Source organism: Gopherus evgoodei, chromosome 19 (assembly GCF_007399415.2).
Source record: "Gopherus evgoodei ecotype Sinaloan lineage chromosome 19, rGopEvg1_v1.p, whole genome shotgun sequence".
Lineage (NCBI taxonomy): Eukaryota > Metazoa > Chordata > Testudines > Testudinidae > Gopherus > Gopherus evgoodei.
In genome coordinates this window covers 20,704,951-20,728,128 of record NC_044340.1, presented here as the reverse complement: position 1 = coordinate 20,728,128, position 23,178 = coordinate 20,704,951, and the positions used below count along the sequence as shown (strand labels likewise).

The following is a 23,178-nucleotide window of genomic DNA, read 5'->3' as shown; positions in this document are numbered from 1 at the left end:
ACATCTCACTGCTCTGTGACTGTTCCAAGCAGAGGCCCTTCCTCACCCAAACAATAGCTCACAAAGAATTCATCAATGAGCCAAGCAAGCAATTAACCTAACCGTGAAACAACACTGCACTGAGACAGCCTGACACTGCAGTAGCAGTACACGGTGCTGCGCTGAGGCAGTGCGCGTCGCACGGCCTTGAGCTAGCAGCCGCTGAGGCAGCGGTGCGTCGCACGGCAAAGAGCTAGCAGCGCGCTGAGGCAGTGGTGCGTTGCACAGCATAGAGCTAGCAGTGCTCTGAGGCAGTGGTTTGTCACGCGGCATTGGGCTAGCAGCGCGCTAAGGCAGTGGTGCATCACATGGTATCGAGCTAGCAGCGCGCTAAGGCAGTGGTGCGTTGCACGGCATTGAGCTAGCAGCACACTAAGGCAGTGGTGCATCACATGGTATTGAGCTAGCAGCGCACTAAGGCAGTGGTGCATCGCACGGTATTGAGCTAGCAGCGCACTAAGGCAGTGGTGCATCGCACGGCATTGAGCTAGCAGCGCACTAAGGCAGTGGTGCATCACATGGTATTGAGCTAGCAGTGCGCTGAGGCAGTGGTGCATCACACGGCATTGAGCTAGCAGCGCGCTAAGGCAGTGGTGCGTCGCACGGCCTTGAGCTAGCAGCACACTAAGGCAGTGGTGCATCGCATGATACTGAGCTAGCAGCGCGCTGAGGCAGTGGTGCGTCGCACGGCATTGAGCTAGCAGTGCACTGAGGCAGTGGTGTGTCGCACGGCATTGAGCTAGCAGCGCACTAAAGCAGTGGTGCATCGCATGGTATTGAGCTAGTGCGCTGAGCAGTGGTGCGTCGCACGGTATTGAGCTAGCAGTGTACTAAGGCAGTGGTGCATCACATGGTATTGAGCTAGCAGCGTACTGAGGCAGTGGTGCAATAGGAAAAGCCTGCTCAGGAGAGGTGCAGTGCATAGACACTGGTGTCAGAGCTTCATTGGGACAACTCTCCCCTCTGCAGCCGGAGTGAATTTCTGACTAGCACAAGTGCATTAGCCCTCTGGCTCTGCAGATTAAGAGCACAAGCCCCTCTGGGGGCTGTGAGACAAGACAGTCTTGGCAGATCAGCCTAGCAGAGGCTCTGGAGTAGAACGATACCCAGTGGAACAGAGCATCTCCCCCTGCTCCATTGCACGGGCTGAGCCTGCAAAGGGGCCAGGGTCTGCCTGGAGTTTAGGGGCAGCAGCCAGATCCCTTTGTGCAAATTGATGGGAAGCAGTCTGAGCAGGATATGTCACACCTGGTACCAGGGCCTGGAGCTGGTCTCCTTCCCTCTGTTCTGCTTTTGCTCACCTGGGAGTGTGGAACTGGGGAGCGTTCAGGGAAAACCCTCCTCATTTGGGTGACTGAAGGGGTTTGCTCGGCCTTTGCTCTCGTGCCTCTGAATGCCTATCTACCCCCCTGCCTGGTACCTGGGGTCAAGCTGAGCCAATATTTGGTGCTGCTGGGCATGGGGACACTGGTTCACTGGGCTGGACTCTTCCTTCCACATCAGCACTGGACCCAATGCCCCGAAGGGGGCCTGGGCAGGAGTTACAGGGTGGGGCTGGCTGGAGGCGATTCCCAGAGAGGGACCCTGCCCGAGGGGCCTGGATTCCCACAACAGTCCTCAAGGGGCAATTCCCTGTGCAGCTGCCAGGGCTGGCCACTGGCAGAGAAGCATGAGCTGGATGACCCCTGGTCTGATCCAGTCAGCCAGTCCCTGGGCTCCGCTTTAAGCCCCCGGAGCTTGGCTACACCAGGGTGTCCTGCCAGAGTAATGCGGAGCCCCTGGTGCAGCCTTGGCTCTTCCACCCTTCCCCGCAGGGAAGCGGATACCTCTGCAGTGCCCAGCCATGCTGCTGAGTGGGCTGGTTCCTACAAGGTGGCGGGAGTCGGGTGTCCTGCTGCAGTAACCACAGAACTCCCCCTTCCCCCTTCGCTTGCAGACGCTGATCGCAGGCAGCCGCGGGCAGAGCGAGTGGGGCTGGAGAGCTGAAGTCTGAGGCTTCCCTGGGAATAATGACAGCAAGGGCCATTCCCTGCTGGCTTTGGAGCTGAGGGGCACTGCCGCTCTCCCAGCCCTGTGGATAAATGCAAACATTAAAAGCTAAGGCATTAATAGCCCAGAGCACACCAGAGGCCAGGCCATGGCAGGGGCTGGTGTGATGCAGTAGGGACTGTCTGTGTGGGGAGTGGGAGAGCAGGGGAGGACTTTAGGGGATGGACGATGCCAGGGCCTGTAACCTGAGCTAGGTAAGGGAGGGGAAAGGTCAACACCTTTGCCCGGGAAGGGGACAAAGGAAGGGAGTGGCAGGAGGGAAGCAGTTTGAGTTTGGGCTTGGGGCTGTGTGGGCGGAATTCAGGGGATCCTAGCTAGGATCCAAGCACCCTGAAAGCCCAGAAGGTCTCGGTGGAGGGGTCCTGACTGTGCCTGCAAGCCCTGCTGTAACCTGTGTTCCTGCTGTCCAATAAACCTTCTGTTTTACTGGCTGGCCGAGAGTCACTGTGGGTCCCAGGAAGAGGGGTGCAGGGCCGGACTCCCCACACTCCGTGACAACTGGTGGCAGTGGTGGGATATACTGCACCCCGTGGACAGCGCTTCCTGCAGTAAGTGACTGGGGAGCAGTAAAATGTAGGGGTGACTAACCCCTGGGAGTGTGTGCCCAGTGAGAAGGACTTTGCAGTAACAGGGTCCCCCGGGGGATTGCAGCGAGCGGTCCCAGGGGCGAAGGAGTCGGCAGCTCGACCCTGGCAGAGAGGTGGTGACCTCACGAAGGGCTGGTGCACTAGGGGTCCCCCTGGAAACCGTGGGGAGCGGCGAGCACCCCGGCCTGTGAGTGGCCAGCAGGAAGATGTATGCCAAGCGGCGCAAGTGCGACCTGCTGGAGCTGTGCAAGCAGAGGGGGTTGCGCCCGGGGAGACGCACCAAGGACCAGCTGATTGCCCAGCTGGAGCAGGGAGACCGCACGAATGAACGGAGCCCTGTCTCTGAGGGAAGCAGCCGAGCAGATGAAGTGCTGGCACCAGTGTCTGTCCCCGCTGGGAGTGGTCAGCCGGCAGACGAGGGCTTCCCGAGACCCCCCCTTCCTAGGCCTACGGGAAGGGCGAGGAGGAGCCCAGTGTATACCGAGGGCACCGTGACCCCCCCCCGGCCGGCAGGGGAGCCTCACGGCGAAGCTCACCCCCCAGCAGGGGATCCTCTCGGCAACGCTCGGCATCCATGGAGCGGATGTGGCTGGAATATGAAAGGGAGCTGAGACGGGAGGAGCTCGAGTTAAAGAGGCGAGAGCTGGAGGAGAAGGAGAAACAGCGTAAACATGAGCTGGAGTTGGCCCGGCTGGCGAGCAGTGGGGCCCCGGCTGCGGTGAGTGAGGGGGGACCCAAGCCTACAAAGAGCTTTGATAAGCACTTGCTGCCCCGGCGTAAGGAGGGGGAGGACATAGATACCTTCCTGACGGCCTTTGAGAATGCCTGCGAGCTGCACAGGGTTGACCCTGCAGACAGGATCGCAGTTCTCACCCCCTTACTGGACTCCACAGCTGTGGAGGTGTACAGCCGACTGAAAGGGGCGGAGGCAGGGGACTACGAACTGTTCAAACAGGCCCTGCTCCGCGAGTTTGGGCTGACTCCTGAGATGTACCGGAAAAAGTTCCGGAGCCAGCGTAAAACACATGAGGTCACATACCTACAACTGGTCAACCGGGCGCAGGGGTATGCCCGCAAGTGGACAGCTGGGGCCCAAACTAAAGAGGACCTGCTTGACCTATTCATACTGGAGCACCTGTACGAGCAGTGCCCGTCCGACCTGAGGCTGTGGTTGATGGACCAGAAGCCGGAGAACCCACAGCACGCAGGCCAGCTGGCCGACCAATTTGTGGACAGTCGGGCAGGGGATGGCAAGGAGGAGTCTCGAAGGAGCAGGCCTGCCTCAATGCAGAGAGAGAGTCATCATGGGACCTCCCAAAGGGGGCCTATGGAGAACCCCCCCAAAAGGGGAACATCCAGCGGCAGGTCCCTCCGACCCACTCAAGGGGACCCACGAGATATGGGCTGCTATCGCTGTGGCCAACGAGGTCACATACGGGCCCAGTGCCCCAAGCTCAGGGACAGACCAAGCAGACCCAACCCGCAGAGGGTGGACTGGGTAAAAACCCAATCGGAGGAGGGGCTACATTCCCAGGAAAGGGGGGCTGGCAACATACCACCTATGGATGCTCCAGGCTCTGGGTTTTTGGTTTACCGGGTGGGCGCGGGGCTGCCCCTCCGGAAAGAGTGCATTGTTTCCCTGGAGGTAGATGGGAGGAAGGTCACTGGGTACTGGGACACGGGCGCAGAGGTGACGCTGGCCTGGCCCAAGGTGGTGGCCTCAGATCGGATGGTGCTACCTGACCCTGATGAGCGTGGGCGGGACCCCATTCAAGGTGCCCGTGGCAAGGGTACACCTGAAATGGGGGGCCAAGGAGGGCCCCAAGGATGTGGGGGTACACCAATATTTGCCCACTGACGTGTTAATGGGAGGGGACCTTGAGGACTGGCCTAGTAACACCCAGAGTGCCCTGGTCGTGACTTGTAGTCAGAGTCGGCAAAGGGCACTGCTCCCCGACAACGGGGAAGGTACTCGACCCGAGGTGCAGGACCCTAACCCAGGGAGCGGGGAACGCCCAGGGGCACGGTTCAGAGAGGATGGGGCCTCAGACCCAGCCAGCAAGAGAGAGCCGGTCCCCATCCCTGTCCCAGCTGCTGAGTTCCAGGCCGAGTTGCAGAAAGATCCCTCCTTGCGGAAGCACAGAGACCGGGCTGACCTTAGTGCGGTACAGACCATGAGGAGAGGTTGCAAGGAGAGGTTCCTGTGGGAGAAGGGGTTCCTGTACCGAGAATGGGCTCCCCCAGGGGAAGTAGAGTCATGGGGGATCAGGAGGCAGCTGGTGGTTCCCCAGAAGTTTTGTCACAAGCTGTTGTACCTGGCCCATGACATCCCTCTCGCAGGGCACCAGGGAATCCGACGCACCAGGCAGAGGCTGCTACAGAACTTTTACTGGCCTGGGGTCTTTACCCATGTCCGACAGTACTGCCAGTCCTGTGACCCCTGCCAGAGGGTGGGGAAGGCCTGGGACAAGGGGAAAGCGGCTTTGAGGCCTTTACCCATCATAGAAGAACCTTTCCAGAAGGTGGCCATGGACATAGTGGGACCCCTTAGCAAGCCGACCCGGTCAGGGAAGAAATACATCCTGGTGGTGGTGGATTTTGCCACTCGCTACCCCGAGGCGGTGGCCTTGTCCTCTATCGAAGCAGACACAGTGGCAGATGCGCTGCTGACAATTTTCAGCCGGGTGGGGTTCCCCAAGGAGGCCTTAACGGACCAGGGGTCCAACTTCATGTCGGCCCTGCTCCGGTCCTTATGGCAGAAATGTGGGGTCCAGCACAACTGGGCCTCAGCGTATCACCCCCAGTCCAACGGGCTGGTAGAAAGGTTCAACGGGACGCTGAAGATGATGCTAAAAACATTTATGAACCAGCACCCGCAGGATTGGGACAAGTACTTACCTCACCTGCTGTTCGCATACAGGGAGGTACCCCAGGAATCTACCGGGTTTTCGAACTGTTGTATGGAAGGCGGGTGAGGGGGCCCCTAGACCTGATAAGGAACGAATGGGAGGGGAAGGCCGCTCCCGAGGGAGAGTCAGTGGTGGAGTATGTCCTGACCTTCTGGGAAAGACTGGCTGAGCTCATGGGCCTGGCCAGGGAGAATCTGGCCCGAGCCCAGAGGAGGCAGAAGGTCTGGTATGACCGCACGGCACGAGCCCGTGCCTTCGCCACCGGGGATCAGGTGATGGTTCTCATCCCCGTGAGGAGAAACAAACTCCAGGCCGCCTGGGAAGGGCCCTTCAAGGTGATCAAGCAACTGAATGAGGTAAACTATGTGGTGGAGCTGTCAAACCAGGCACATCACCGTCGGGTGTACCATGTGAACATGATGAAACCATACTATGACGGGGAATGTGGTGTTGGCCGTGTGTGGACATTGGGAGGGGCAGGGAGATGACCCCTTAGTGGATCTATTCCCTGGGACAAAAGCTGTTCCCCCCTGGAGGCGATTCCCCTCTCTGATCAGCTGACCCCGGGCCAGCACGCTGAGATCAGAGGGGTGCTGCACCTGTACCGACAGCTGTTTTCCAACCAGCCTGGACGCCCTAATTTGACTGTCCACTGGGTGGAGACCGGGTCACATGCCCCTATAAGATGCTCCCCTTTTCGGGTCACCGGGAAAACTGCCCAGGATCTTGAAAGAGAGGTCAGGGACATGCTGGCTTTGGGGGTGATCCAGCCGTCTTCCAGCCCTTGGGCCTCGCCAGTGGTGCTAGTCCCCAAGAAGGATGGGTCAATCCGGTTCTGTGTGGACTATCGAAAGCTCAATGCCATCACCGTATCTGATGCCTACCCTATGCCCAGGCCTGACGGGCTCCTAGACAAGCTGGGAGGTGCTCGGTACCTCACCACTATGGATCTTACCAAAGGCTACTGGCAAGTGCCGCTGGACGCAGATGCCAGGCTGAAATCGGCCTTTATCACCCCTTGGGCTCTATGAGTTTCTGACCCTGCCCTTCGGCCTCAAGGGAGCGCCGGCCACCTTCCAGCGCCTGGTGGATCAGCTACTGAGGGGGATGGAGAGTTTTGCCGTGGCGTATATTGACAACATCTGCGTCTTCAGCCAGACCTGGGAGGACCACATGTCCCAGGTTAAACAAGTCCTGGACCGACTCCAAAAGGCTGGGTTAACAGTAAAGGCGGAGAAGTGCAAGGTGGGGATGGCTGAAGTATCTTACCTGGGCCATCGGGTGGGGAGCGGCTGCCTGAAGCCGGAACCAGCCAAGGTGGAGGTGATCAGAGACTGGCCTGCTCCCCAAACCAAAAAGCAGGTCCAGGCCTTTATTGGGATGGCGGGGTACTATCGAAGGTTCGTGCCCCACTTTAGTGCCATAGCCGGCCCCATCACTGAACTGTGCAAAAAGGGGAAGCCAGACAAGGTGATCTGGACTGAGCAGTGCCAGGAGGCTTTCCGGGTGCTGAAGGAGGCTCTGGTTAGCGCCCCAGTTCTGGCAAACCCAGATTTTGACAAACCCTTTATGGTGTTCACCGATGCCTCAGACACGGGACTGGGGGCGGTGTTAATGCAGGAGGATGAAAAGGGGGAGAGACACCCCCATTGTGTACCTGAGTAAGAAGCTGCTACCCCAGGAACAAAGCTACGCGGCCATCGAGAAGGAATGCCTGGCCATGGTGTGGGCCCTTAAGAAGCTAGAGCCATATCTCTTTGGGCGACACTTCACCGTGTACACCGACCACTCTCCCCTGACCTGGCTGCACCAGATGAAAGGAGCCAACGCCAAGCTCCTGAGGTGGAGCCTGCTCCTGCAGGACTATGACATGGACGTGGTCCATGGGAAGGGAAGTGCCAACCTGACAGCGGATGCGTTGTCCCGGAGAGGGGACCCTGAACTTCCCCAGGTCACTGGGCAGAGTGACCCCGCTCAGTTCAGTCTCGAAGGGGGGAGAGATGTGATGCAGTAGGGACTGTCTATGTGGGGAGTGGGAGAGCAAGGGAGGACTTTAGGGGATGGACGATGCCAGGGCCTGTAACCTGAGCTAGGTAAGGGAGGGGAAAGGTCAACACCTTTGCCCGGGAAGGGGACAAAGGAAGGGAGTGGCAGGAGGGAAGCAGTTTGAGTTTGGGCTTGGGGCTGTGTGGGCGGAATTCAGGGTATCCTAGCTAGGATCCAAGCACCCTGAAAGCCCAGAAGGACTCGGTGGAGGGGTCCTGACTGTGCCTGCAAGCTCTGCTGTAACCTGTGTTCCTGTTGTCCAATAAACCTTCTGTTTTACTGGCTGGCTGAGAGTCACTGTGGGTCCCAGGAAGAGGGGTGCAGGGCCGGACTCCCCCACACTCCGTGACAGCTGGCTGCCCCACTGTGCCAGGCAGGGGTGGGGGCTGGGTGCCCTGCTGAGCCAGGCCGGTGGGTGCTGGGTGCTTGGTTGTGCCAGACCGTGGTGGGGGCTGGGTGCCCTGCAGAGCCAGGCAGGGGGGGCTGGATGTCCCATTGTGCCAGGCGGGGGGAGGAGGCTGGGTGCCCGGTTGTGCCAAACCGTGGAGGGGGCTGGGTGCCCTGTAGAGCCAGGCAGGGGGGCTGGGTGCCCAGTTGTGCCAGGCTGTGGCGGGGTGGTGCTAGCGTTGACATCTCCTGCTCCTAAGTAACGTGGCTCCCCCTCTCCTTCCCCAGCTCAACATTCTGGTGGACACGGGGAGCAGTAACTTTGCTGTGGGGGCAGCGCCGCACGCCTTCCTGCGGAGGTACTACCAGCGACAGCTGTGAGTATGGCCGGGGTGCTAGGGGCGGGCGAGGCAGAGCGCAGCACTGCACTGAGGAAGCCCAGTCACCCCGCCATGGGGCACCCACCGCTCTGGCCCCGGAAAGCCACTCCTATGGGACCTCCACTTTGCTCTTTCCCCTCTTGGGGAGGGGGCGCAGCCCCAGCTGGGGCAGTGCTGGGGGGCTCCCTGCTTGGGCCCAAGCCCTGGGTGTAGCTAGATGCTGAGGGGGCTGCATTCCCTGAGCAATGCTGCTGTGAAGGGAGGTCATAGCCACAGCAGCCTAAGCAGAGAGCGCAGTACCCCTCTCCGCCCCCAACCTGTGCCCCCTCCCCACGCCCCCATCTGCCGCTCCAGGCTCCTGGCCTGGCAGCCTGTGGAAGCCACTCCCCACAGAATCACACCCTGAGCTGACAGCAGCCATCGCCCTCAGACCACAGCCCCCAGGAACACTCCCTCCCTGCGCCCGCTGCTCAGGTCAGCTGGTTATCCCACTTTGGAGAGGCCACCTTTCACAGCCTGGGGCCCACGGGGCTCCCGGGGGGCCGGCTCACTCTGGCATGGATCCCAGTGGGGCAGGGAGGCGGTTCTGTGCTCAGCCCCAGGAGCTGCATGAGGAGAGGCTGCCCCGTGGCCCCCCACTAGCACTCGCAGAGCCCTGGCGGTTCCCCTCCAAGGAGAGGAATTATGGGCAGGAAAGGAGCCGGCGCATGAGGCTGGGGCAGGTGCTGGCAGCAATGGCCAGATTTAGTCCCTGGGCCCGCTCATGGAGCAATGAGATGAACCATCACTCCACACAGCACAGACAGAGCGAGCTCCAGCTCCGAGGCCAGCCTGAGGGGTCACTGGCCTGCATGCACCAGGCACCAATGCCCAGGGATGCCATGTAAACAAGAAGTAAGCCCATCCACTCGCAGCAGAGCCACTCCGGATTTACAGCCGGCTGACTGACAGGAGTCTGGCCTCCTGCCTGCAACACTGTGTTCATTGCTGTTCTCTGTCGTCAGACCTCCTTCCGCCTGCCGCTGCTCCTCCCCTCCACCTACCACCGCAGTCCATCAGTGTGGTTATGTGCAGAACCTCAGGGTCCCAGCTGGCAGCAGGACCCCGGCACTGGGCACTGCCCAGGCTCCTCGTGACAGCGTCCCGGCTCAGCCAGCCAGTGCTCTAGCTGGACCAGGCAGAGGGCGGCCCAAGGGACGTGTCTGTCCTCACCTTGCAGAGGGGGTGGGTGCAAAGTGGGTTGGCCACCAGCCTTCCTAGAGCTGGCTCTGAGCGCATACAGCCGTGTTGCTCAGTGCCCCTCTCGCTCCTGATGCACCCCTCTACCGCAGTCTGAAGCGACGCAGATGCCCTGGAGGTGGGGTGCCATCCTTGAGACCGCCTCTGGGAGAGCATCTGAGGGCCTCTGCCAGGCCCAGGAATTGCTCCCCAGGCCGGCTGCATGGCTGGCTCCTGCGTGCTCCATTGCTGGGATGCCCCAGGCAGCTGCCGGCCTGGTGGGGAACCGGAGGGGGCCTGTGCAGGCCTCTCCCTGGCAGCTGGACGCAGAGTGGCCCCCTCCTGCACACTGTACGTGCCGGGGGCCCTGCTCTGGCCCTCGAATCCCAAGGTTGGCGGTGCCAGATACGGCACTGGCCCAGGCTCAGGGCCGACACGGCCAGGTGCTGCTCAGCCTCCGTGATGGCAGTGTCTGCGCTGGGGTGGGACTCAATGGCCCTTTTCTGTGCTGAGAGGGGCAGAGGAGCCCCCCCATTCGCCTGGCACAATACAACACTGCCCGGCCTCTGGGCCACTGGGCACAATGTCTGGGCTTGTTCATCGCCCTCCCCTTGGCTGGGCCCATTGTTCTCCCATGGCACTGGCCCAAGTGTCTGGGCCCCCCACCCCCATGCCCTAGAATCAGCCCCACGGCTCAGAGTGCCCTGTGCACACTGACAACTGCAATCCGGTACCTGTCCAGGGTCCACACGAAGGACCTTTTGGAGCTCCTGGGAGGTTCCCTTCGGGGTGGGGCCAGCAGCAGAGGGGCCCTATGGGGATGCTGCAGTTCAGTCTAGCCTGGGCACCTCTGGTGTCTCGGGGAGGGGGAGAGGGGGTCATAGGCCAACTGTAGAGATGCAGGTGGGCTGGGGCCCTGTGTGTGTGGGGTGGTGGGGGTGGGGGGGTGGGGGGTCCTGGTACCTGCTCGTACACACAACTCCACACACCTTGAGGGTCGCAGATTCACAAACACACCAACATGCAGGCCAGTTTCACCAGCGTGTAGCCCATATGTATGTCTGCTTGCACACACATTCATACATGTAAAAGCAGCAAAGAATCCTGTGCCACCTTATAGACTAACAGACGTTTTGAAGCATGAGCTTTCGTGGGTGAATACTCACTTTGTCAGATGCACCTGAGGAAGTGGGTATTCACCCACGAAAGCTCGTGCTCCAAAACGTCTGTTAGTCTATAAGGTGCCACAGGATTCTTTGCTGCTTTTACAGATCCAGACTAACACGGCTACCCCTCTGATACTTGACATTCATACATGTGAGTTCACAATCCCTCCACTCACAGACACACATGGAGATTTGCACCATCACCGATTGTCAGCTCCACAATCCCAGGGGTTCACTGACCATCTCTCCCCCAGGCACCTGCGCACCCCCCACACTCCCAGCCTTTCCCCAGCTCCTCCTGTGCTCTGGTAGAACTAGCCTGACGGCTTGCTCCTGTCTTTGGCGTTCGTTGCAGGTCCAGCACCTACCGGGACTTGCGGAAAGGGGTCTACGTGCCATACACCCAGGGCAAATGGGAAGGGGAACTGGGGACGGACCTCGTCACCATCCCCCACGGCCCGAACGTCACCGTCCGCGCCAACATCGCTGCCATCACAGAGTCCGACAAATTCTTCATCAACGGGTCAAACTGGGAAGGGATTCTGGGGCTGGCCTATGCCGAAATCGCCCGGGTGAGCGCGGCACCGCCGACCTGGACCACAAGGCCTAGGTGGGGCCAGGCAGCTGCTGTGTACGGGTGCACATCCAGCACCTCAAACTCTGCCCCACAGCCACCGGCTCCGTCACTGCCCCCCAAACCTGGCCCCTCGGCCACCAGCTCCGTCACTGCCCCCCAAACCCAGCCCCTCGGCCACCAGCTCCGTCACTGCCCCCCAAACCTGGCCCCTCGGCCACCGGCTCCGTCACTGCCCCCCAAACCTGGCCCCTCGGCCACCAGCTTCGTCACTGCACCACAAAGCCATACCCAGCCCCTTGGCCACCGGCTCCATCACTGCCCCCCAGACCTGGCCCCTCGGCCACCGGCTCCGTCACTGCACCACAAACCCAGCCCCTCGGCCACCAGCTCTGTCACTGCACCCCAAACCCATACCCAGCCCCTCGGTCACTGGCTCCGTCACTGCACCACAAACCCAGCCCCTCGGCCACCAGCTCTGTCACTGCACCCCAAACCCATACCCAGCCCCTCGGCCGCCAGCTCTGTCACTGCCCCCCATACCCAGCCCCTCGGCCACTGGCTCCGTCACTGCACCGCAAACCCATACGCAGCCCCTCGGCCACCGGCTCCGTCACTGCCCCCCAAACCTGGCCCCTCGGCCACCAGCTCCGTCACTGAACCCCAAACCTGGCCCCTCGGCCACCGGCTCCATCACTGCACCCCAAACCCGGCCCCTCAGCCACCAGCTCTGTCACTGCACCCCAAACCCATACCCAGCCCCTCGGCCACCGGCTCCATCACTGCCCCCCAAACCCGGCCCCTCTGCCACCGGCTCCATCACTGCCCCCCAAACCTGGCCCCTTGGCCACCGGCTCCGTCACTGCCCCCCAAACCCGGCCCCTCTGCCACCGGCTCCATCACTGCCCCCCAAACCTGGCCCCTCGGCCACCGGCTCCATCACTGCCCCCCAAACCTGGCCCCTCGGCCACCAGCTCCGTCACTGAACCCCAGACCTGGCCCCTCGGCCACCGGCTCCATCACTGCACCCCAAACCTGGCCCCTCGGCCACCGGCTCCGTCACTGCCCCCCAAACCTGGCCCCTCGGCCACCGGCTCCGTCACTGCCCCCCAAACCTGGCCCCTCGGCCACCGGCTCCGTCACTGCACCCCAAACCTGGCCCCTCGGCCACCAGCTCCGTCACTGAACCCCAAACCTGGCCCCTCGGCCACCGGCTCCGTCACTGCCTCTCAAACCCGGCCCCTCAGCCACCAGCTCTGTCACTGCACCCCAAACCCATACCCAGCCCCTCGGCCACCGGCTCCGTCAGTGCCCCCCAAACCCGGCCCTTCGGCCACCAGCTCCGTCACTGCACCCCAAACACAGCCCCTCGGCCACTGGCTACGTCACTGCTCCCCATACCCAGACCCTCAGCCACTGGCTCTGTCACTGCCCCCCAAACCTGGCCCCTCGGCCACCGGCTCCATCACTGCCCCCCAGACCTGGCCCCTCGGCCACCAGCTTCATCACTGCACCACAAACCCATACCCAGCCCCTCGGCCACTGGCTCCGTCACTGCACCACAAACCCAGCCCCTCGGCCACTGGCTCCGTCACTGCACCACAAACCCATACCCAGCCCCTCGGCCACCGGCTCCGTCACTGCCCCCCAAACCCAGCCCCTCGGCCACCAGCTCTGTCACTGCACCCCAAACCCATACCCAGCCCCTCGGCCACCAGCTCCGTCACTGCCCCCCATACCCAGCCCCTCAGCCACTGGCTCCATCACTACACCGCAAACCCATACGCAGCCCCTCGGCCACCGGCTCCATCACTGCCCCCCAAACCTGGCCCCTCGGCCACCAGCTCCGTCACTGAACCCCAGACCTGGCCCCTCGGCCACCGGCTCCGTCACTGCCTCTCAAACCCGGCCCCTCGGCCACCAGCTCTGTAACTGCACCCCAAACCCGGCCCCTCAGCCACCAGCTCTGTAACTGCACCCCAAACCCATACCCAGCCCCTCGGCCACCGGCTCCGTCACTGCCCCCCAAACCCGGCCCCTCGGCCACCAGCTCCGTCTCTGCACCGCAAACCTGGCCCCTCGGCCACTAGCTCCGTCACTGCACCCCAAACACAGCCCCTCGGCCACTGCCTACGTCACTGCCCCCCATACTCAGGCCCTCAGCCACTGGCTCTGTCACTGCCCCCCAAACCCAGCCCCTCGGCCACCGGCTCTGTCACCCCAAACCCGGCCCCTTGACCACCAGCTCCATCACTGCCCCCCAAACCCAGCCCCTTGGCCGCTGGCTCCGTCACTGCCCCCAAACCCAGCCCCTCGGCCACCGGCTCCATCACTGCCCCCCAAACCCAGCCCCTTGGCCGCTGGCTCCGTCACTGCACCGCAAACCTGGCCCCTCGGCCACTGGCTCTATCATTGCTCTCCAATGGCTTTATCAATGCACTCCAAAACCAGCCCTGCAAAGAGGAGAGCAAGAACACCCCGCCTTTCTCCAGCTGTCCCACAAGGCAGCCACATAGTGCTGCCTCCATCTTATATAAGGGGAAACTGAGGCACAGAGCGAGACAGAAGTTTTCCCCGAGGCTGTAGCAGCACTGGGACCAGAACCCTGTGTCCTACTCCCTAGGCCTGGCTGTATCATTGACCCAGGACTCGCTGCTCTAGAGACTGGGGAGGAAGCTATCCCAGCCCGTTGATATTTCCAGGCTGCCATCAGCCAGACCTAAATTCCCAGCTGCTGCTTGCCCTGCCTGTGGCAAGCCTGGCTGGAGTGGGCAAATCCCCTCTCCTCTTAGCTATGCTGTCACCCCCACACAGTTCCTGGGGGAGCTAGCTCTGGCTTTCAGAAACGTGTCAGCCACCTGGAGCCCTACACCAGGTCTCTCTGTAGCAAGTGCAGGGGAATGGAGCCAGGCCTCTGCGGGGTTCCTGAGGAGCGCTCCCAGGCCGCCCCGTCTCTCACGGCTGCTCACAGCTCTGTGGTTCTGTCTCCCCCATCAGCCTGACGACACCCTGGAGCCCTTCTTCAACTCGCTGGTGAAGCAGACCCGGGTGCCCAACATCTTCTCCCTGCAGCTCTGCGGGGCCGGCTTCTCTCCCAACGAGTCCGAGGCCCTGGCGTCGGTCGGGGGCAGCATGGTGAGTGCACAGGCTCAGCTCGGTGCTGGGACCCTGGGCTCGGGGGGTGCCAGGTGCTGGCCACAGCAATGCCAGGGGGTCGCGAGGCAGAGAGTCAGCGTTCTTGCTGGTTCCCCATTTCCGTTTCCACAAGCCCCTGCGGTTGTGCCCGGCTCCCGGGGCTGACGGCGGCTCACCCCTCTCTCCCTGCTGCAGATCATTGGGGGCGTGGACCACTCCCTCCACGTTGGCAGCATCTGGTACACGCCCATCCGCAAGGAATGGTACTACGAAGTCATCATCGTCAAGATGGAGATCAATGGGCAGGACCTGAAGATGGACTGCAAGGAGGTGACGGGGGTGGGAGGCCACGTGTCTGTGGCTGCATGAGCGAGGGCCACACGCCTGTGGGAGGCGCAGAGAGAGAAATAGCGGGGACTGTTCCCCCAGCCCCAGCACACCCTGACTCTCAGCCCTTCCATGGCATTGACAAGGCCAATGTATCAGCACAGCAGGAATGGAGGCCAGGGAGGCTGGGCTTAGAGCTCGCACACCACATGGGTCTGGCTCCCTGCAGACCTGTGGGGCGCATGGGGACACCCCCTGGCCCTACACACTGAGGCCGTTGTGCCCAGGAGAGGAGGGGAGGTTGGAGGCAGCGCAGGGGCCCCTCACTCAGAGCAGCGTGACGCGGACAGTGAACGGCGAGTTGGTTGTGTGCAGGCCCGTTCCTCGTCTGGAGCATGGAGATAAATGCTTCTCCAGGTGCATGCGCCAGTCCCACAGCCAGCACACACGCCTGGCCCTGGATTAGTACGTGTGACAAATTCCTGTGCCCAGGGACTGCCGGGGAGCTGCCCGCTGAGCTCTGCAGCCAGACGCACCGTAATTGGCCTCCCCAGCTGCCTTTGGCTGGCTCCACATAGCCAGCGAAGTTCTGCTGGGACTGTCAGTGGTGCTGGGAGAGAGCAGGCGGCTTGGCAGCGGGAGGCAACCTACTCAGCTGGAATCAGCCCAAGCCCAGGGCTTTGACCCAGCCTCCCTCGGGGACAGTTGTTTAAGTCTGTTGGCAGCCTCCTGTCTGGCACAGCTAAGTGGGGAGCAGGATGGGTGCTGCCTTGGGGGGCCCACAGAGAAGGAGAGAAGCAGGGGCTGGTGCCTCATTCACCATGTCGCCCCCACAGTATAATTACGACAAGAGCATCGTGGACAGCGGGACCACCAACCTCCGGCTGCCAAAGAAGGTGTTTGAGGCTGCAGTGAAATCCATCAAAACGGTGTCTTCGGTCAGTATCGCTCTCTGACAAACCCTAGCCCCTCCCGTCCCCAGCCGGGTCCCTGGTGAATGCCGAGGGCCCCAGAGACCAAGCCACTGTGACCCGGCTCTAACAGAGTACTTAGCAGACTGTATTCAGGGGTCACTTCACCCACCACTGAAAGGCAGCCCCCTCTGGGGTAAAAGGTGGCAGCTGGCTAGGACAGGAAGTGAAGAATGCTGTTTCTGTTTGAAAGTGCAAGGAAACTTCGGAAGGTGGGGCGCTTACAATGTGAGCTGACCTGCGGCTCGGAGGCTGTGGGCACGCAGCCCAGCCCTTGGGGAGAGCACCATGACACCTGCACAGAGCACAGACTGGCAGGGCCTTCCTTTCGTGTCTCAGCTAAAAGAGTCTCTAGCATGACAACACCTCACACCCATCATCAGCTCTGCCCTGGAGGGAGGGGTCCCCCCACTGACACCCAGCACCGACACAGTCTCACGGTCTCTCTCCTTCCCCCTGGGGCAGACGGAGAAGTTCCCGGATGGCTTCTGGCTCGGGGAGCAGCTGGTTTGCTGGCAAGTCGGAACCACCCCCTGGCACATCTTCCCAGTCATATCGCTCTACCTGATGGGCGAGGCGACGAACCAGTCCTTCCGGATCACCATCTTACCCCAGGTGGGTCCCCGGCGGGGCAGGCGGGCGAGCGAGGCCAGGGGTGGGTGCTCACAGGAGCAGCAGCCCTTGGACATGGGCCAGCATCAAACACCATGGATTTTATTTGGGAGGCGGGGGTCTCCCAACTCAGAGCTGGCCCCTCTCTCCGTAACGGGCTGAGCCAGAACTTGGTAGCACAGTTTGGGGGGCAGTTTGAAATCCAGCTCAGGTGGGCCCCTCTCCACACCAGCCCTGCATGTGCGCACTTCTCCCACCCCTTACTGTCGAGTGAAGGGGGCTGCCCTGGACTCAGAGTGGTAAAGCCCCAGGCCCAGGAACGAGTCCCGGGCCAGTGAGCTGGGGCTACAAGGAGGTGGCTGCTCCTCAGAATGCACCTGTAGGCTAGAGCTCTCTGCTCCCTGCCCCTGGGAGCTCCGATAACCCCCATCCCCTGGTCTCCTTCCAGCAATACCTGCGCCCCGTTGAGGACGTGGCCACGTCCCAGGACGATTGCTACAAGTTCGCCATCTCCCAGTCCTCCACAGGCACCGTCATGGGCGCGGTCATCATGGAAGGCTTCTACGTGGTCTTCGACCGTGCCCGCAAGCGTATCGGCTTTGCCGTCAGCACCTGCCACGGTGAGGGGAGGGGCATGCGGTGCAGGGGGAGAGCCAGGGGCTGGCACAGCATTCGGGGCAGGTGGTAGAGTCTCCACAGGGCTGAGGTCCTGGCTCATTCTAGTGTCCTGGAAGCAGCGGGATGGCTGCAGGAGAGGGGGAGACGGCAGCCCCCCCGAGTCACCCAGCTTCCCCTCTCCTGGTTGCAGGAAGGACGGGGGTGATGCTGGTCCCAGTGGGGCAGATGCATCAGCCCAGCTGAGCGGTGGGTCCATGTGGCTAGAGGGGGCAGGGGACAAGAATGATAGTTGCTCACAGTTGGTGCAGCCCATGGAGCTCTGCAGCCTGGCCCACAGCTGCCCTCATCCTTCATACGGTGGCTCTGGGGCCCCACCAGGCCAGGGCCAAGCTGGGGGGCTGGCGGGGGCCCACTCATGCCACTCTGACGCTGTCTCTGAACGGTCAGGCCTGTGCATACAGGGCAGCCCTGGTCTGCCTCCTGGCAACCAGGGCAGCTGAAAGGGCCAGCGCTGCGCTCTGCTGAGCAGTGTACCCATGAGCAGGGGGTCCCGTCCGCAGTGCACGACGAGTTCCGGACGGCGGCGGTGGAGGGGCCCTACCTGCACCCCAACATGGAGGACTGCGGCTACAACGTCCCGCAGACGGATGAGTCCACCTTGATGACCATCGCCTACATCATGGCGGCCATCTGCGCCCTCTTCATGCTGCCGCTGTGCCTCATGGTCTTCCAGTGGCGCTGCTTCCGCTGCCTGCGGCGGGACCACGACGACTTCGCCGACGACATATCCTTGCTCAAGTGACGCCCACTCTGCTGGTGCGAGGGAGCAGCCGGCGGGGGGAGGCTGGGAGGGAGAGCGTGAGCTGAGCTCATCGGCACAGGCTCCTCTGCCCACAGAGTTTGGCTGGGGCTGGAAACAGCACCAGCCATTGCCCCAGGCCAGAGCCGGGTCTGTTCTTCCCCTGCCCCCTCCAGTGGCTCAGCCAACACTGCCTGGAGCCGTTGGCTCTGCCCTGGGAGCAGGCCCTGGAGCAACGGGTGAGACTTGGCAGCAGGCCAGGACGCTGGGCCTGTCAGCAGGTTTATAAGGTCACCGTGGGGTACATTGACGCCTGCTCGCTGTTTAACTCTCCTCTGCGTGCAGCAGCCCCGGACAGCCTGGGAATCAAACCCCTTTGGTCTCTGGCCAACATGGACTTGCTCCCTCTCCCTGTTCGGGATACGGCCTCGCCAAACCACAGCCCTTGTGCTCCAGGGTACACCTATGCCACACTCTGCGCCCGGGCTCTGACTCAGGTTTGAGCCCAAGCCCCACTTCCGTCCACACACAAACCCATCTGACTCAGGTCAGCAAGCACTCAGGACCCTGCTGGGGGTGAGTCTGAACCCTACGGAGGCTCAGGTCCAAGCCCTGACATGTTGCAGTGTGGACACAGCTCAGAGCCTCAGGTCCGACTCAGACAGTCTGTGTCGTGCAGCATGGACCTGGGAGCACGGCTGGGAGAACCGGCTGCAGCAGCTGTCAGCCCGGGTTTACAGCACAGCGTGGAAACCCCAAGTGCACAGCCCAGGCCCCACAGACCCAAGTTTACAACGGAGTGTAGACACACCCTAGGAGTCCGTGGAGGAATCAGCCCAGGTCTGAGCATTGCTTGTTAGCCGCTGCTGCTGCAAAGCCAGCAGAGGGAGCCCAAAACATTGTTTTTGTGTAGGGCCTACATAAATCATGGTCATTACATCTCAATGGTTTGGGTTTTCAAACATTGTGAACAGTGGTAGATTCTAAAATAGCCATTTAAAATCCAGGGGATATTCCTCCCCAGGCAGCCACTAATTTATAACGCCGGCTGGTCGTGCTTTGGGCCTCCTCTCCTGGGAGGTGCCCCTTTCAGATCTCCGAACTGGAAAGGCGTACCAATAGCACCTTCGCTCCCATGTCAGGCGGGACTGGGCCTCTCAGCGAGAGCCCAGGAGCTGCAGTGAGCCTGGCCTCTCGCAGCGAGTCAGCCTAACACCCCAGCTCCCCTTTCCCCCGCCAGGCATCGCTGTGACAGACACACAATGGCATTCAGGAGGGTCCATGCCGTCCAGTGCAGTGTGTGCACATGTCGCTGTCCTGTCTGCTGCAGCCCCTTCTCCTCATCCCACCCGCCCTCATCTCATCTCCGCAGGATGCCTACATGCATCTCAAGGGCCCTTGGCCGTGGTGAAGCGGGAGCAGAGAGAACAGATCTTCCCCCAACTGGCTCCTGCATCTCTTCTGCTCCTCACTGACCCGGCTCTGGGGACCCCACTTGGGCCAGCCCCCTCCTCACAGGGGGGTTGAAGGCTGTGGTGTGCAGCCAGTGCTTAATTGGCAATGAAAGAGGTGCCGAGGCTCAAGCAATTTTTTAACTTTCAGAACGGACATGACAAACCCAGAGGTGCCAGGGCTCTGAACAGCTGAGCCCCCCACAAGCCCTGGCACAAATTAAGCACTGTGTGCAGCCACCACAATCCCATGCTGTCGTACAGGGAGCAGGACACCGTCCCAGCCATGAGTGCCAGGGTCTGCCTAGGTGGGCCAAGGAGCATTCTCTGCAGGCCAGCTGTCCATGCCTGAGCTGGAGACACACCGCTTGCTGCGGGCTGGGGAGTGACGTCTGGGTGCCTCAGGCTGCAAGGGGGGCTCTGCTCCAGGCCTTGCAGCTTAGACCAGTCCACATAGGGATAAGTCTCCACCCCATCCTGCAGCTCCTAGGGAATGGCTGCTTCCCTGCGCTCCCCAGGAGAAGTGTTGCTAAGGGGGCAGCTCTGGCAGCCCCTGCTGGGGTCAGGGAAGGGATGGGAGAGGGCTGCACTGTTCCTGCACTTTTCAATCTCTTTGGCCCTGGGAAGTGGATTGGGGCAGAGCCCTCTGCCCTCCTGTGCAAAGACTGTAGGGAAAGGAGGGGGCAGGGTAAGCCATCCATTCCCCTCATCTCTGCCTAGGCTGCAAATCACGGGAAGGGCCTAACCCGCTCTGGCTCCCAATTCTCCTGCCAAGCACTGCACACAGCTGCTTTCAACGGGCCTCGCTCTGCAGCACCATGGGAGAACCAGCAACCTCTGCTGCGGCAGGGGGGCACCCAGCCCCGGGACAGGACCAGCAGCCAAGGAAGGTGTGTAAGCCACGAAACCAGACTGCTACCCAGCCTGCTTGGGAAGGCCCCAAGCAAGCCAAAGCTGCCTCTGCAGTAGCCCCTGCATGGAAGGTGTGCTGCACAAGGCAGGATCACCTCACACGGCACCTGGTCAGGAGGGGAAAACCCCTTCCCCGTGCTGGACTTAACCATCCGAGGCCATTAGCTCCTCCTGGAATATCTGCCTCTGGCTGCAGCGGGGGAAGGCCGTGCCCCAGCCCACCACATGAAATAGCTTGTTATTTCAGGGGTCAGAAGCAGCCTCACCATCAGCATCATTAGTGTGTTTGAAACACATGGTTGAACTTAATTTTCCTTGTTTATAACAGCAAAGGGCCAGGGATGTTGTGCTCGAGCAGAGGGCAGCGTGTGTACGTAGCAGGCTGTGCTGTATGTGAGTGTACCAATACTGAATGCTTCTTGCCTGTACAATATATACATATTTTTATATTTTCAATGCTAGTGCTGAAAGCCCCTGGTTCATTGCAAATCCAACCCTGAGGGGGTTTGTGGGTTTTTAAGCCCCCTGCTTTGGTTGTGGGCGAAGGAGCCAGGCTGCAAGTCACAGGTGCTTAGCAATGGTTGATCTGATGGAAGCACTTTATGGATCATTGGTGATCTGGCATTTGTTGTGATGGATGTATCCCTTGTAATATATCTGGTGAAGGTGATGGGGGCACTGGGTTGTGGGGGGGGGGGTGAAATTAGATCACGGACACAGTAGTGGTTCTCAAGCCAAAAAAATATCACTCAAGGCTGTTTTTGCTTCTGTCCCATTTCTGTTCAAGGAGGTTTTCCCTACTACATAAGAACGCCCTCATCCTCCTGAATCCCAGTGACCAAGGCCTGCACATTGTGCTTCAGTTCTGGTACTAATTGTTGCTTTAAAAAGCAACTTTGTTCCTTCTCAATGTGGGTTCTCTTCCTATTAGTCCTGCAGGCCACTCCTCCTGGGGGACTGGTAACACTGCTGTTCCTAGCCCCAGCAGAAGGTGATGGGTAGGCCGTCATGGCGAGATTCAAAAGTACCAGAGCAGCCTGGGCAGGGGAAGGCACTCAGCCAACCACAAACACCTGAGCTTTTAGCTCAGTGAATGAGACAATCAAGGAAATGAGCTGTTTGTAGGAACATTTGCCCAGCCTGGGACTTGCTTGTTACAGAGCTTTGCTAATGCAGCTCCTACAGGGGACTTGGGGTTTAACTTGCCCCTAAATGGCCCCGCAAGATAAAGCTGGGCCATTTGTGAGGAATGCAGAACCGTTTCACTTTGCAGAGGACGTGGGGATTCAGATCCCAGGTGTACCTCACAAATTCACAGTAGCACCACATCCTGTCAGAGGGAAGTGCAGGGGCAGCTGCAACTGTGAAGGAACCATTGACTCCTAAAGAGGGTAGAGAAAAACCTCTCTTCAGTGGAGACGTCTCACCTGCTAGCTAGGATCCAGAGAGGCTGTGCTGGTGCGAGCAGCGTTACTAGAAACTTCCCATGCGCCGTGCAAGCACAGTTCCAAGGGCAGCAAGACAGCACAACATGGAGGACAGACTGCAAGGCTCGCCTCTCCCCTGAAGACAAATAACTGACCCTGAACACTAGCCCCAGCTGACTCCAATATGTGACCCAAGCTTAATGGCTCAGACAACAGCAAATCTCCCTACCCTACTTTAATTTTCCTGGGCTGATTGGAGAGGAGCTGCTGCCATGACCCCTGAGGGAGAGCTAAACAGGGCTCTGGAGAATTTCAGGGGGCAGCAGCGAGGAGTACAGGCCCAAATTTGAGCCTTGCTGGAGGAGAAAAGAAAGCACAGCCAGCTAGAAGAGGGACTCTGCCATGAAGTGTTTTCAGGAATTTTTGCTTTACATGTTGATGAGACTCATCCTTGTTGAAAAATGGTAACCCGCCCCAGCAGCACAGCCTGGCCTGGCCAGCGTGAGAAAACTAACAGTATGAAGAGTGGGCGGGGATGGTCCGCTGGCCCTGCTATCTGAATATCCCATACAGAAAGCAGCGATAAGTCCCTGGAGTGAGTCACTAGCTAAGGAGCCAGCACTGTGTAGCCAGAAACCTTATAAACTGGCCAGGCCAAGTGAACTCTGGCTGTAGGTACAGCTGCAACACCCCACCCCCACCCGCTCTGTGAACCTACTGCAGTGATGTTTGCAGTGTTGTTCCCAGGATATTAGAGACACACGGGGGGTGAGGTCAGATCTTTCATTGCACCAACATCTGTTGGTGAGACAGACACTTTCGAGCTTACAGACAGCTCAGCCCTGCAGAAGAGCTCTGTGTGGCTTCAAAGCATGTCCTCTCATCAGCAGAAGTTGGTCTAGTAGCAGATACTCCCCCAGCCCTGGGTCTCCCTACTTCACTAGAGACAGAGGCTTTGCTTTTGCCAGCACCATCTGGTTCCCATAACTTGCTCTGGTCCTGCACTCAGGCAGCAGCCTGACTCCAACCAAGGGGGAAGTTATGCAACTGCAACCTCCACGCTCCAGTGCCTGCCCAGAACAGCTCCAGGACCCCACTCAGTTTGGACCACAGCCTTCAAACATCCGTGTGTGTGCAGAAATTCACCGACGGGGCCAAACCCAGCCATGCTGCATGCAAGTGACACCTCCATTGATTTCGATGGAGTTGCAGCTGCTTACAACAGTGCTGAATTTGTCCCAAGGACTGCAGAATCTACAAAATAAGGGCCAGATCTTGAGAGGTGCTGGGCACCATTAACTCCCATTGAAATCAGCAGAGATCACTGGTTACCTCAGCCTGATGTAGGATGAAGAGCTCAAAGGGGGGAAGTTGGATCTTGAAAGCTTTGTTATTCTGAGCTGCAGCGCAGCCAGCTTTATCTCCTGAAGAACTCCCTTCCCATGGGCCCTGAGTTAGAGTAACAGGAGACTGCGAGGACCACACAGCGCGTCCAGCTCTCTGTCCAACGAGTTGGGGAGCAGGACGAGGACTGGGGATAGTTACTCTTAGCAACTACTATAGATGCCCAT

The 23,178-nt window shown here is 60.4% G+C and overlaps 1 protein-coding gene across 1 annotated transcript in view; it reads left to right on the top strand.

Moving 5' to 3' along the window:
• BACE1 (beta-secretase 1) overlaps nt 1-19,301 on the top strand; it is a 29,010-nt gene extending 9,709 nt beyond the window's left edge. Inside the window, exons 2-9 of the mRNA XM_030538012.1 lie at nt 8,306-8,394; nt 11,137-11,353; nt 14,353-14,490; nt 14,686-14,820; nt 15,654-15,755; nt 16,254-16,403; nt 16,849-17,020; nt 17,579-19,301. Coding sequence (XP_030393872.1) covers nt 8,306-8,394; nt 11,137-11,353; nt 14,353-14,490; nt 14,686-14,820; nt 15,654-15,755; nt 16,254-16,403; nt 16,849-17,020; nt 17,579-17,820 — 1,245 coding nt within the window. The 3' untranslated portion in view covers nt 17,821-19,301. The remainder of the gene's footprint in view (nt 1-8,305; nt 8,395-11,136; nt 11,354-14,352; nt 14,491-14,685; nt 14,821-15,653; nt 15,756-16,253; nt 16,404-16,848; nt 17,021-17,578) is intronic.
• Nucleotides 19,302-23,178: the final 3,877 nt, after the last annotated feature.